We start from the raw sequence: 15,228 nt of genomic DNA on the forward strand, positions 1-15,228 counted from the left end.
ATAACAACTAAGAACGCCAACTATTTGAAGCCCCTGTCACTCAAACCCATCATATCGTTCTGCTAAAACGGTCTCCAGAAGAATTCAGGCATAAAGTACACACCCAAATGATGACTTGCAGCATATCTATTTTCATTCTACTGACATGGCCTTTTTGGGATTTCAAAGTGTGTTAGTTGTGTCTTACTAGCCCTTTATTACTCTTTGCATAATCTTATTTATAGACATGGGATTTGGGCTTATTTGAATTCATGGGTGTGAGGTGATTGTTGATATATCTAAGGTTTGATTTGCAGGTTAACCAGGTGGGTTGAGGGATAAAAGGAGATGGCAATGAGACGGTGGGTACTCGGCATCTAAGCTGGGTTGGATTCTTGGTTTTTAGACAATCATGGGAGAATCAAGTGCAGCAGCACCTACTATCACGCCCAAAATTGATACAGCCGTTGGTACCATTGTGTGGGTGAGAAGGAGAAATGGGTCCTGCTGGCCTGGAAGGATTCTGGGTGTAGAGGAGCTATCTGCAACTCACTTGATGTCTCCCAGATCAGGAACCCCTGTTAAACTTCTTGGTAGGGATGATGCCAGTGTGTGAGTATCCTCTTCTTCACCATAATCATCTTGCATTTTTCTTACCTTACAAAGAAGCTATCATTGCCGCATATCCATCTGTAATTCCAATTTTCAGATGTGGAACTTTAGTTAGATTCCATGTATTTAAAATATAACTTTTGTCCAAAGGCGATGATTCTTACAAGGTTCTATCCTTGTTTTCAGCAATTCGTTATTTTTTCTTGGTAGACCTTAAAAAGATTTTGAATGGATCAATATTCATCATGTTGCGTAGTTGCATAATATGTTTCTGATTACTGTCATCATGTGACATGGGAAATAATGCACATAAACCAAAATAAACAAAGAAATAGTTACACCCTCATCTGGGATGTGTGGCATTGATAAATAATTCTTTTCACAGTGTTGTGTGTCGTTTAATAAAACAGCAGTACGAAATGGTACCTCATATTTTGGCAATATTTTTGTGTGCAAATCTCACACTACGCTTCCTGCTGTACTCTTTATTTAAATAGTTTTATGCAGCTCTCACCAACATGGGGAATGCAATTATTAAAGTAATTTTTGTTCAGTGGTGTATTTTTTTCTTGTTAGAAATAATGTAAGCCAGTTTCTTCCTTGTCTTTGTATATTTGTCTGTTATTTTCCTTCACGACTAGCTCATGCCTGACTGATGATTTTTTGGAGTATCCCTCTTAGTTTGCCTGAAATTATTTTTTGGTTGTTCCTACACTAGATTCAAATATATCCACGAAGTGTCTAATAAGATCTACAATTGAAAATCAAGAAGTTGTTGGTCATTTTGGAAGATTGACATTTTCGTGTTGAAATTATATGGAAACTATAATATGAAAGTACTTTGACTAGAACTTGGAATAGCATATTAGAAATGAAAAGTATACGAGAAGTTTCCTCTTCAGCCTAAGATGCTGACATATATTAATGAGAAAAATCTCCGTTGGCATAAAGGAGTTTCTACATGAGCTCTTAATCCATATTCATTTCCTTTTTGATGAGGATATAGAATTTGCTGGCAATCCCTAGCTTTGTACATGATAATAAGTTGATGATCACAAAGATCTTGGGATCACGAGTATCTCATTCATAACTGATATAATCAGCTGAGAGTACTCCATTGAAAATAGTAGCAGCGATCAAGTCAATACACAGTAGAATATCCTACTATCACGTGAAGGAAAGAATCAGAAACAGAATAGATGCACATTTCATGAATCTTGCCTATAAGCATCTTCTAACAGGGTTTTGCCAATTCCAAATTCTAGATGATTACTATTGCAGGTTAACAACTTCTTTATCAGTTTGACATGCTAAGATTTCTTTACATAAAGTAGCAATCCTATGGATCTGACTTTGGGTCAATCCTAGTGCAGCTTTTCTTAGGATCCAAGTTTGTAACCATAGATAATGGTTCTATTTTACTGCAGATTTGATTACAATATTTTTTTTTTTATAATAATGTATTAAAAGAAAGGAGGGAGTGTTGTGGCTATATTCGTACAACCCAATACAACATTTTTTTATGCCACTCTTCATCCTATCCTTGGGTTAGGGTTGGGATGATGAGTTGAACTAGCTTTCATTCTTGATTTCTTGTGCTTAATAGTGCACAGGCTTTTGAACTCCTTAACAAATTGCTTGCAAATTAAAATACTCTGGAAAAACATAGTACATACCTATGCATTTTCCTATGAACCCAAGGTGTTGCCATATTTTGCTAGCAGGGATTGAGATCCCCTAGCTTTATTTTTGTCCGCTTCTTTTTCCCGCAGCACCTTCTCCAACTTTTGTCCTCTTGTAAGTGGTGGAGACTCGAAGAGTTGGATGGGTCTGCTTCTAATGTTTTTGGCTGTCAGTAATTGATATAGGAAATATCTGCCTGGCTAATCCAAGCCTAGATGCAGAGAATATGAAGGGTTGAAGCCCATGTTTTGAAGACCCATAGAAAAACTGCATTTTAAGCTGATTTTTTAGTTTGTTTTTCCATGAAATCATGTGCGCGCAAAATGGCGGGCCTTGCAATGGTTGCACCCAATCAAAAAGCACGGAAATGTGGTGGGAGCTCGGAACCCCAAATGCAATATCAAAAAAGATGTGGTGATGGAGTATGTTGTTTTATGTTATTTATTATCCTTTAGATGTATAAATTGAATCAATCTGCTGTTGGGTTTTTGTTTCTTTTTATTTGGTGGCCTCTGCTTCTAATGTCAAGTCCTACACTATTGGATTGACTACTGTTTCAGGAGGTCTAGAGTAAACTTGGTTGTCAATTCCAACAAGGGAGCCAATCCCAGCACTCAGGTAAGTTTAATCAGAGTCAATTAAGCAAGCTGAATTATTGTTTTTTTTGTAAACAACTGGGTCTACCGTTTATAAAGGACAATCTCTTGGGGAATTGAACTAGCAACCAGGCAAAACCTCTGTGTTCAGCCACCTGCTTTTTCGATCTTCCTGCCTAGTATTCTGTTTTTCTGGGCATGTTTAATTTGTTGCTCTTTGTTTTCATTTCACGGGACTCATTCTGTTCTCTATTTTCTGTGAGCCCAAGCATGGAATCTCACTCTTTAATTTTCCCATTTTGATTCCAGCAATTCCAAGCAGATGATATTGTTGTTAAGGCAGGAGCCAAAGCAGAGGCAAAGGCAGTCCAGGGAAACAAATAGAGGCGGATTGTCAGAAGGAAGGCTGAGAATGACACTGCTAGAAAGAAGGATAATGTAGTTTCTATCGGTGATAGCGTAGACTCAAGTGCACAAGATGGGGGATTACAAACATCTAGCCAACTCAAAGCAATGAAACCCATAGCACAGTCACAGAATGCAGTGCTAACAGCTCGAAGTGAGGTCTGTCTTATTGATTAAGTTTATTAGTTTTCTGATACTTTTCTTGTTTTATGTACTAGCTCAAATCCAAATATATATCAGCCAAAGGTACCCACATCCACGCCCAATTACTAAGAGGTTTTATAGCTGTAAGATTGATTTCTGTTTATCTATTATGTAGTTTGGATAAAAATGATTAATAATTTTGATGGGGGTATTTCAGGACGCTCAAGAGGTTCTCCCTAGCATTGATGATGGAGACCTTAGAAACCAATTGGCAGTTGCGGAATATGTTGAAGACATATAAAAGTCCTATAAGAAGATTGAGGTATGTTTCTCTATCAATGATTGGAGATTTGTGTGAATGTGAAGGTAAATTTTTAATTTTCATTTAGTAATCATTGGCAGTCCCGTATGTCCAGAACATGAGCCGTGTACCTCTAGATTATATGAAAAGGCAGGATGAAATCAATGAGACAATGAGGGCAACCCTGATTGATTGGTTGATACAGGTACAAATTAGTTCCTATCCTAACTTCGTTTGCTGCCAATGTTGGATCTAGAAGAAATTTATGTGGGCAATTTCTTAGGCTTTACCTCGAAATATTAAATTTTGCAGCTGCATCACAAATGTGAACTAATTCCAGAAACATTGTATCTCACTGTAAACATTATGGATATATACCTTTCTATTTATATTGTTAGGAAGTGGGAATTACAATTAGTGGGTATCGCTGCGATGTTTATAGCTTGCAAATTTCAAGATACCTGCACTCCTCAGGTAGGATGACTTACTGACATCCATAAGCATGACTGTAAGGAAACCTTTTGCATATATCTAATTGATAGAATACCTGGTTGGCTGTTGAATATTGACATAAGAAGAATCAATTCATATTTGGTTACAGGTCAATGAATTGATCTGCATCTCAGGATACCAATACACATCCAAAATGATAGTAGCCATGGTAATTATCTCTAGCTGATATCTTTCTGTTTCATTTAATTACAATAGATTTTAAAGATTCAGTGCGAGTGATACATTGATAATGATACCTGGTAGGAGCATACAATATTAAATCGATTGGAATTCAATCTTACCGTTCCCACTCCATGTGTATTCCTTGTCAGGTTTCTCAAGGCAGCTGGTCCTGACAGGGTGGTAAAGTGATGAACTCCACTGTTTCTTTTGTATTGTCAAAATAATCTTCTGATGTATTGATCAAATTGACTTTCAAAATGCTTCTAGAAATTGAGATTTTGGTTTAAATTTCTTTTCTTCATTGTATTTCCTAATAATCCTCTCCTTTACTGTTAAAAATTAAATGTATTATCACATGGTTTAGATAGAAAATCTAGCATTTTACTTGGTTGAGCTGTGTTTGCTTCATTACAAAATGATCAAATATAGTCCATCAATCATTGCTACTGCTGCTGCCTACACTGCTCAATGCACTTTGAAGAAGGATCCATGTTGGAGTAAAACACTTGCTCTTCACATAGGCTACTCAAAAGAAGATCTCAAGTAAGTCTTCTAGTTCTCAAGGCACCATGATTTTAATGAGTTTAACCTTCCAGAGGATACTTACTGCTAAATATCTTAGGAATTTCCATGAATTATGCAATCTGTAGATTATATATCCAAAACCTAGTGGACTTGCTATAGCACTAATTTACTCGCAACCTATATGAAATTGTATCTAATTCTACATATGGGAAAGATTGACAAATGTGCACATCAAACTGTCTGGGGTGTACGCACATTTAGTTAACCCTATACGTTGTTAAGGAATAACATTTGATTTACTTGTTCCAGGGAATGTGCAAACTTCATGGTTGACTTCCACTTAAGTGCAGGAAGAAATGAGCTAAGATATGTTCATGAGAAGTATTCAGATCCATGTCATGGATATGTTGCTTTTTTATGCCTTGCCAACTTACCCAATGATGACAGTTGCACCACCAGCAATGACGTTGTCATTTGTATTAGTGATAACATCGACTCAAGTGCACAAGAAGGGGGATTAGAAAGACCTAGCCAACTGAAAGCCAAGAAACACACTGCACCATCATTGACTGCAATGCTAACATCTCAAAGTGAGGTCTGTGTCACTCTCTTATACTTTTCTTGTTCTTGTTCAACAAATATACACAAACCAAAGACTGCAATGCTAACATCTCAAAGTGAGGTCTGTGTCACTTTCCTATACTTTTCTTGTTCTTGTTCAACAAATATACACAAACCAAAGAATATCCATGTCCACTCCAAATTACTAGCAAGTTTTATAACCTTAAGATAGCTTTGTCTTTAGTCATGTTGTAAGTTGGATGAAAATGATTAGTTATCTTGATAGCCTCAAGTTAGTGTTGTGTTTATTTATGATGTAAGTCGGCTGAAAATGATTAATAATCTTGATGAATGTATTTCAGGATGCATTCAGGGATTCCCATCAGGTGCTTCCTAGCATTGATGATGGAAACATTGAAAACCAATTGGCAGTTGTTGAATACGTTGAAGATATATACAAATTCTATAGGACAATTGAGGTATGTTTCTCTGTCAATGATTGCAGTTTCTTGTTAGGGTGAAGGTAAAGTTTTATTTTCCTTAACTAAAATTTGGCATTCATGTATGCCCAGGATGTGAGTTGCGTACCTCCAGATTATATGAGAAACCAGGTTAAAATCAACGCAAAGATGAGGGCAGTCGTGATTGATTGGTTGGTGGAGGTACAACTTTGTTCCTATGCTAGTTCCAACTTCCATTTGTTGTCAAACTTAGATCTAAAAGAGATTTATATGGTCTATCTCTTAGGCCTGACATCAAAATCTTAAAATTTTCAGGTGCATTTGGAATTGGAATTAATGCCAGAGACGTTGTATCTCACTATGAACATCATTGACAGATACCTTTCTATTCAGAGTATTGCAAGGAAGAATTTGCCATTACTTGCTATCGCTTCAATGTTTATAGCTAGCAAATATGAAGAGGTCTGTCCTCCATAGGTAGGATGACTTGCTGACATATGTAAGAAAGGATGTGTATATATCTAATTAAAAGAACACTTTGTTGGCTGTATAAAAGTACATACACCAGCAATATCTACTCCTACAGAAGATTACGCTTTATGCTGGAATCAACACAAAAATTATATTATAATAGGTAACAAAATATTGATAAGAGCTGGTTTATACTTGGCTACAGGTCAATGACTTCATCCGCATCTTCCCAAATGAATGCACGTCATAATAGATAGTGGCCATGGTAATTAGCTCTAACTGATAATTCTTTGTCATTGATTACAACATAGTCTCCAAACATTCAGATTGATTGATCAATTGATAATAACTCTTCGCAAGAGTCTACGATATTAAAGCAACTGAACTTCAAGCTTATAGTTCCCACTTGGCCATATTTATTCCTCCTTAGGTTTCTAAAGGCAGCTGATTCCAACAAAGTCGTAAAGTTTTGAATGACACCACTTTTTATACTGTTGAAAGCAGCCTGTGTGGCATTGATCAAATCTACTTTCAAAAATGCCTCATAAAATCTAGCATTCATGTTTTAAATTACTTTTCTTTATTGTATTCCTAATAATACCCTGTTGTACTGACAAGTCATACTATCTATTATTCAGATGGAAAATCTAGCATTCTTCTTGGTTGAGCTGTGTTTGCTTCAGTACATAATGAGCAAGTACAATCCATAAAATTTGTGTTAAGGGCTTTGAACACTTATCCGCTATGGAAGGCTTGTTTGTTGATGTGGTTTTTGAAATATTCAATGTATTTTTTAAGTTGTTTGTGCAAGTGTTTTCGATAACAGTAGTGAAGGCTTACCTGGATCTCAAAATATTGTGCATAGGTGATGCTTTTCCCTCCTCTAGTTAGTTCATTCTTGTTTATTGTGTATTTCTACAAACATTTTGCAGTATGGTCCACTTTTTATCGTTTTTGATAATATATCTCATGTATTTGATACTTGTAGACCTTTAATCCATAAAAAACAGCCCAAAAATATCAGAAATAGACACCTATAAATATAAACTAGTCATCAAATTTCAAGGAATATTTTTTCATGGCGCTGAAATCCTATTAAAATTTGGAACAAAATGCATATTTTCATATTTATGAGATGTATACTTTGTTTACTGAACTAGATTTGTATGTGTTCATATTGAATCTTGTTACTATGTTTTAATTTGCGAGAAGCTTGATGGCTAAACGTTGTTTGCTTTATGATCCTTAGTTACTGGTTATGGCTGATCTTATGCTGGATCCTTTATCGAAGGTTTTTAATGTAGGTTCTGATTATAGCCGGTGTGATAACTTGCCAGGGACCAAAGGGACTGTCACATGCTTTGCATCATACTTGGTGTGCACCTCAATTTTCAATTCCATTATGGCATTAGCTGGGAATATCAATGTAAGACTTAAATTCTAAATACTGGACAGCCAGACATTATGTTTATTTTATCAGCTTTTTGTATCTTAAAATGTAGTTTGTCATCATTGTTTTATATATCTTACGATATTAGTTTTCATTATTTTGTTTTATATTTTGCAGTACTATGATGTTTGGAAGGAGTGCAATGGTGCCCTGTGCTATGATTTTTCAAATATGGAGAATTACTTAAACCAGGGTTCCATTAGGGATGCCGTGGGGGTTGGCAGCCGAAAGTTTGTCTCTTGTAGCCCCTTGGTTTATGAAGCTATGCTTATTGACTGGATGCGGAAGATGGAAGTTGGCATTCCAACACTCTTGGAGGATCGTGTTAAGTTGCTAGTTTATGCAGGAGAATATGATCTCATTTGCAATTGGTTAGGTAATGATACTGTATACATATAACATATTGTTTTTGTTTTGGACAATGACTTTATGATTTAGGTGTTAAGTCTGTTATTAACTTATTTGCAGTTGTGTTTTTCAGGCTTGTCAGTCTAATCTTCAAAATTGAAAAGTTAATTGTTCAAATTATGTGTCTTTCAGGCAATTCAAGATGGGTGAATTCCATGGATTGGTCTGGAAGTGAGAATTTCAAGAAGGCACCTACAAAATCCTTCCTTGTAGACGATAAGGAAGCAGGTTTAATAACCAGTTATGGACCACTCAGTTTTCTCAAGGTAAAAGGCACTCGATGATCATCTTTGATTTCGTTGTACAAGTAGATAATTTCTTCCTTATGGAATCTTCTATTTTGCTGCACCAGGTTCATGATGCAGGTCATATGGTCCCAATGGATGTATTGTGTGGAAGATTCCTGCTTATTATCTTACAAATCTATTCCAAGTGAGAACGATACGGGCTAGGAGACATTCAAAATGATTTTATTTATTTTTTTAAAATAATTTTTTATATTGTCTCTAGAGAGACAATAGTTTGAATTATGGAATTCTCTCTAAAAAGACAAAAATGTAATTGTCTCTAAAGAGACACAAATGAAATGTCTCTAGAAAGACAAATCAAATTGTCTTTATAGAGACAATAATAATATGTGTTCTATATTGTCTTTATAGAGACAAATTTTTGAGACATTATATTTTGAGACACCCACTTAGAGACAATATTTAAGACGATATTTGAGTTTCTTTTTGTCTTAAGTTAAGACAATTGACTCAAATATTTTCTTAAAACCCTCCTACATGTAGTCGTGTCTGAACGGATCTCCCCACTGATATGCACTCTGCAATAGTTCATAGGTTACACAAATGCATGGAAAGAAATATGCTAACTGACAGTCCTCCAAACCCAGCTCCTTTGCCACTACACTTCTTTCTTTCACACAACGCTTCTGAACAATGACAAGATAGGTGGTTGATCGGCTTTGAAATGCCTCTTCCTCACAGGGCTCAACGCACAGCAAATCAAGAGTAACACTCAATGTTGACACCACGGAACCCACATCTCTAGCTTTGAGGTCGCATGCTCCTAGGCTCACCCTTATGCCCTCTTTTGGACAACACTAGACCACACACAACTCCACAGGCTCTTGCAGTGAGTCTCACCACACAAAACAGCCTCTCAAAAGCTCAGGTGAGCTCTGATACCATATTAAAATTTGAAAACTTACAATGTGAGCTTGTTTATTTCAGTACCTATCACCATTATTTATACACATGAGCCGAAGCATCAATTGTTATCTCAAGCCACTCCTACCAACTATTAATTACCTGGCCGACTAATACTGCACTCTCCGTCATATAAACAGGTTTGCGGTCACAACAGTCACGGACGGGGTCATGATTAATACTCTAACAATTTCTATGTAATTTCTACATAACGAAACAAAAATAGCGAAATTTCAATTTTAGATATCAGGCGACGTACATATTCACGGAATATGATACTTCTGTTATTGGTACCCATGTAGATATCTTCACCATCACCGAAGCAAAACAAATCGACTTCCACTTTTGGGACAGCAGCAGACGTAAATAATATATCGAATATATCAATCGTTATCTGACTTACCTGGCGGTGCGAATCAACATAACATTACGGTCAATCATTAAATTTTTAGATTATTAAAAATAAATAAGTTGAAAACTAAAATGATTTTACGTTTTTACATGAGTGTAACAATGGAGTATGTTATAACACTGTTAAACGAAGGTTACAGTTGAGCGCTCCAAGTCTGTCGTAGATGCCATTCGTGTATTTGCACAATTTCATAGGACAATTTCAGGAAACGTAGATGCCATTCGTGTATTTGCACAGCGTATGAAGAGAGAAGTGACCTTAGAGTGGAACATAAGCAAATAAATCTTTTACCAATTTAAGTATTGCAGTAAAGAATATATCGAATATATCAATCGTTCTCTGACTTACCTGGCAGTGCGAATCAAGATAACATTATGGTTAATCACTTATCTTTTAGATTATTAAAAATAAATAAGTCTTTTAGATTCCCTTTAGAGTGATTTTCATCTAAATATGGACAGAGAAGTGACTTTGAGTGGAACATAAGCAAATAAATCTTTTACCAATTTACGTAGATGTTCTCTGACTTACCTGGCAGTGCGAAGAATCAAGATAACATTACGGTTAATCACTAATCTTTTCGATTATTAAAAATAAATAAGTCTTTTAGATTCCCTGTGATTTTCATCTACATATGGACAGAGAAGTGACCTTTGAGTGGAACATAAGCAAATAAATCTTTTACCAATTTACGTAGATGCCATTCGTACATTTGCACAGCGTATGAAGAGAGAAGTGACCTTAGAGTGGAACATAAGCAAATAAATCCTTTACCAATTTATGCAGATGCCATTAGTACATGTGAACAACGTATGAACAGAGGAGTGACATTAGAGTGGAACATGAGCAAATAAATCTTTTAACCATTTCAGATTTGTTGTCAAAAAAAAAAGCGTGGACGTGTTGAACATCCCAAAAATAGAATGAAAGGAAGGCAAAAACAGGAATTGATTAATGACCTTTCGGAAAACGACACGGGAATATACTTACTGTATTTACCTAAATGTTTGAAAACGGGAGGCAATTTAGGTTAGTTTTCTTAGTTTATATATATATTATATAATGAATATAACACAAAATATTAATCTGCTAATATTAATTTTAATTAAATGATAATTAATTTTATTAATTTTTAATCATATAGTATAAAATAATTAAAAATTTGATTTTAAGAAAAGAGGATTTAAAATTTTTATTTTTTTATTAAAAATATTGTGTGTATTTTTTTATATTTAATAATAAAAAAAGATTGTGCGTACGTTTTATATTTAATAATAAAAAATTATCGTTATTGTTTATGTAAACTTATTATTAATTTAATTGTATTTTATAAATGAAAATTTATCATTATTTGTGTTATTAAATAAATTTAAGTTATTTAGTTGACTTCTAACTTTTTTCTGACAATTTTTTTTTTTGAATTATGTGATAAGGCTAATATTATTATACTCTAAAATTAAAAATTATATGCATTAAACAAAATGTAAATGAAGGTAAATTAGTTTAGATCCATCTTAATTCTAAATTTATGAAATATTTAGAGGGATCAAAACTTTTCAACACTTAAACTTATTTTTTTTCTTTCAAATATCTAATTTGACTTTGCTAAAACATTTATATAACATAACATTACAAAATCTCTTCCACACCAGACTAAAGAAAGCGCAAATACAAATGAAATAAAAAAAAATATATTAAAAATGTAAAATAACAAAATAAATTAATTAAAATAAAGTGAAGTATATGAATAAAATAATCATGATTATAAGAAAAAAAATACAAAATTATAATTATATATATATATATATATATATATATATATATGAAAAATATTATATAATGATTATGATTAAAACAAACTATATAATGTGATTATGGTAAATATCCACTTACATTGTCGGCAGAGGTTGGGTCTTGTGGGCAGTGGATGATCTGTTAAGTCGTCGTGCCGTTGTTAACCGAGGGCCGTGAGCGGTTCCTCCTAAAAGTTATAATGGTAGCGGGTGGAATTCAACCCCGTGTAACGCAAATAAAATATCACTAGCGTTCCCGATTTTGATAACCAACAAAAAAAATATCCACTCACATCACTTTTTTCATCCTCAAATATTATATTTTTCGTTTCAGCTTTCTATTTCATGCCACCATCAAAAGTGCTTTCCTTATCTAATATTAAATACCATTGGAACTTTTTCAATCATTTAATGCATGCAGCCAAACTTAAATTATATTAATTAAGCAATTTGTATGTTATCGGTGATGAGTAAGTTGTGTTTTGTTGGCATATGTTACTGGTGATGCGTAAGTCTACTGTAATCATTTACATTGTAAGGGCCTAATAAGACACAGGACAATTCGAATCTTCGACGCATTTTTCTGTACAAAAGGATTGTAACTTACATGTTTGAAAATTCCCTCGGCATCTCATATGCAAAACTTAATGTTGAAAGATTCTCGTTATCTCGTCAAAACAGGATGGACAGCCCTCACTTTTAAATCCCAACGCAATTACATAAACCCCTCAACTTCATATACATGATATTACTTTTAAAAACAAACTTCAGCTACAGCATATTACTTTTAGAAACCCCAAAAAGAGCGAATACAAGGCGAGCCAAAAGAAACGTTTCAACAAAAACAAAATGCTATAAATCATAAAAGATTTTTCTAGACTGCACGAGAGAGTTTTCAAATGCCTTGGAATGGAGAATGATAGTGTTTACTTTTAAAACCAGACCACCTCTTTTTCGCTAGCTATACCGCTATCCTCTGCGTTATGTGAATGTTCCTTTAAATATATAGTATTAATATATGTATTCATTTACACATATATTGTATTAATATCTGTATTCCTTTCTGTAAATGATTGAAAGACATGGAGTTAAGAACAATAGATGTGTTTTGAATCTCCCGAAAGTACTCCAAGGAAAAATGTTGATAGAGTTTTGTTTCACATCTATTTATCATAACCTTTAAAAGAAAAACACTAAATGTTCGTAATTGAAACACTTTTTTCTTTTCAACAAAACAAATTTCATATCATATAATTTCTAAAATTATATTTAGGAAAATGTTTAAAATTATATCATAAAATTTTTAAAATTATTTGTTTTTAAGTTAGCTCAGAATTTTAAAAAATCAAAATCATTTTTTTTGTATTAGGTTGGAAATTTAGAAAATGAAGATCGTTAAGAAAACAACACCCTATTACCTATATAAAAGTAATCATTTCAAGCAACTACAATAAAAAAAACCATATTTTATTGTTATTCACAATATCCCATGCTCTATCGCAATTCACAATGACATAGTCCATATAGGTTGTTTTATCTACATCAAATGAAGAAACATTTTAATATGCTAAGACCCTTGGATGCACATTACAAAGATAGGGCACATTACAAAAAAAGGGTTTGCATGTCTTCAGTAGCACTAGCATTTCTCACAAGCATATACCTATGCTAGAATCACCAAGAAAGCTTTGTATGCTTTCACCAAACAATTATCACACTATATTTCTATCTAACACATTTAGACAAAACGAAAATGCACTCTCTTCCCAGAAAGAACATTTGATTAGAAGATGATTGTTAGTATCATCATAACTCTTAAATAAAAGAAATTTATTAGGTTTAACTTTATTTATTTTCTATTTATGATCACATGTAAAGTTTTTACTATTTAGTAGAAACTACATAAAAACTTATTTGATAGACGAATAAATTTAAATATTTTTATGTAGCATCACATAGGATTCTTTTGAGATTCTTCATAACAAGCTATTTAAACATTATAGTAGAGTCACCCAAGGGATTCTTTGACAAAGTAATCTTATCAACTAGCTCCATATATCTCACATGATATTTGAGTTTTTCCACAAATCCACCCCGAAATTTTTGTTTGATCCTCCCCTCTAAGTTCAAATCTTACCCCTCAAAGTTATTATTTCCCAAATATGGTGGTCAATTAAGATAAAAAAATATGTGCTATCATGGAAACTTTCTATTTTACAAAGGTTAAATTATATTTCCTAAAACACTAAAATATTTTTCAATTCCTCCACCAATTGAACATTCACCCAATTCCCCATCTTGTACAATAAACCACCTCCCATTTAAGAGACTCCCACAACCATTAATTTTAATATAATTCAAACATTGTGTATATATATATATATATATATATATATATATATATATATAGATATAACATTTGGATATAGAGACTTACTTTTAGAGAAACTTCTTTACATCATGGAGATAATCTTTGTAATAATATTATAAACACTATTATAGAGAGAAATATGCTTGAATTCTTCAAATGTATAAGGCTCATTACTCTCTACTATGAGAGAAATAAATGTAGCATTAAAGTTGGCTAACATTATCCCATGGAAAGTTGTTTTCTCATAGTTTTCATAAGACCCCCTTCAATGAGTTTCAAGAAGAACAAGCATAATTATATTTACTAACCATTAGATACTACTCTCTTTCTCCCTTAAGATAATGAAAAATTATTTGAACTTATACATTACAATATTTTTAATTAGAATTACAATATGAGGTTCATATATAAAACTTGAAAAAGAAAAAGTCATTAACTAACTCTTCTTCTTTGTAAACATTCCCAAAGTGATGTATACCAACTCTTAATAAATCTTCAATGTTTTTCACCTCCACACCATATTATCCTATTATTTTCCAAGCGGAATTTATATCTAAAAGTTTCCTTCCCCTTTAAATTTCCATTTCAGTAATGCTTAGGTTTTTAGCCCGATGTTAATGCCTTTAGGCTAAAAAGATACCTATTATGGCTATTTAAAGGGGATGAAAACTTTTGCATGTATAGAATGGATCCAGACACTTATATGATATAATACCAAACCATATTCTTGGACTAACATCTGATTCTTTGTTGTGGTGGAGGAGCTAGCACCATTGTCTACCTTCTTTGCACCCTTTCTCAAATACTTCCTCCTAAATTAAGTACTTTTGGTCAAAACTCTAATACTAAAACCCTAAATCAAATTTACTTTATCTCCAATAACCTTGGTACTAAAGTGAATCCACTTAGATAAAATTTTACATGCATAAACACCCTCATCTACCTTCTTTGCACACTTTTTCAAACATTTCCTCCTAAAATAAATACCTTTTATCAAAACTCTATAAATATAATAATTAAAACCCTAAATTAATTCCATTTTACTTCCAAAATCCTTGCTACCTACCTAAATTCACCTTGCAAAAACCATTATACCTACATTAATTTATGTTCCACTTACATAAAAATTACATACACAAAGTGGATATAAAAATTTGAATGAAAAGACAC

The 15,228-nt window shown here is 33.4% G+C and overlaps 2 protein-coding genes and 1 long non-coding RNA gene across 3 annotated transcripts; all 3 read left to right on the plus strand.

Annotated features, from left to right (window-relative positions):
- Positions 1 to 391: 391 nt before the first annotated feature.
- On the plus strand, positions 392 to 6,419 carry LOC149223984 (cyclin-B1-3-like). The gene is made up of 12 exons (XM_089388053.1): positions 392 to 591; positions 2,835 to 2,892; positions 3,637 to 3,705; positions 3,836 to 3,925; positions 4,033 to 4,194; positions 4,322 to 4,381; positions 4,477 to 4,575; positions 4,760 to 4,938; positions 5,230 to 5,515; positions 5,844 to 5,960; positions 6,054 to 6,143; positions 6,258 to 6,419. The coding sequence occupies exons 1-12, from the start codon at positions 392 to 394 to the stop codon at positions 6,417 to 6,419; spliced, it is 1,572 nt and encodes a 523-aa protein (XP_089244179.1).
- Positions 6,420 to 6,965: 546 nt separating this feature from the next.
- On the plus strand, positions 6,966 to 8,111 carry LOC149223985 (uncharacterized). The gene is made up of 3 exons (XR_016249015.1): positions 6,966 to 7,225; positions 7,705 to 7,839; positions 7,981 to 8,111. It is a non-coding gene; the product is annotated as an uncharacterized LOC149223985 (long non-coding RNA).
- A 40-nt stretch (positions 8,112 to 8,151) lies between these two features.
- Positions 8,152 to 10,176, plus strand: LOC149223986 (uncharacterized). Its single transcript, XM_089388054.1, has 6 exons — positions 8,152 to 8,239; positions 8,404 to 8,537; positions 8,624 to 8,703; positions 9,623 to 9,650; positions 9,785 to 9,844; positions 10,027 to 10,176. Exons 1-6 carry the CDS (start codon positions 8,152 to 8,154, stop codon positions 10,174 to 10,176), a joined length of 540 nt encoding a protein of 179 aa, XP_089244180.1.
- The last annotated feature ends 5,052 nt before the right edge of the window (positions 10,177 to 15,228 follow it).

Source organism: Pinus tabuliformis, chromosome Q (genome assembly GCF_031772625.1).
Source record: "Pinus tabuliformis cultivar Carrire ecotype Pingquan chromosome Q, CPIR1, whole genome shotgun sequence".
In the NCBI taxonomy this organism is placed as follows: domain Eukaryota; kingdom Viridiplantae; phylum Streptophyta; class Pinopsida; order Pinales; family Pinaceae; genus Pinus; species Pinus tabuliformis.

What these genes read in the sequence shown, in the direction of transcription:
- LOC149223986 (XM_089388054.1), top strand. Translation starts at nt 8,152, where the DNA reads ATGGAAGTTGGCATTCCAACACTCTTGGAGGATCGTGTTAAGTTGCTA. An exon ending in TCTCATTTGCAATTGGTTAG is followed by an intron (nt 8,240 to 8,403) that starts GTAATGATACTG and finishes TGTGTCTTTCAG; the next exon opens with GCAATTCAAGATGGGTGAAT. An exon ending in ATCTTACAAATCTATTCCAA is followed by an intron (nt 8,704 to 9,622) that starts GTGAGAACGATA and finishes TCATATAAACAG; the next exon opens with GTTTGCGGTCACAACAGTCA.
- LOC149223984 (XM_089388053.1), top strand. Translation starts at nt 392, where the DNA reads ATGGGAGAATCAAGTGCAGCAGCACCTACTATCACGCCCAAAATTGAT. An exon ending in TGATTGATTGGTTGATACAG is followed by an intron (nt 3,926 to 4,032) that starts GTACAAATTAGT and finishes TAAATTTTGCAG; the next exon opens with CTGCATCACAAATGTGAACT. An exon ending in AATTCTATAGGACAATTGAG is followed by an intron (nt 5,961 to 6,053) that starts GTATGTTTCTCT and finishes ATGTATGCCCAG; the next exon opens with GATGTGAGTTGCGTACCTCC.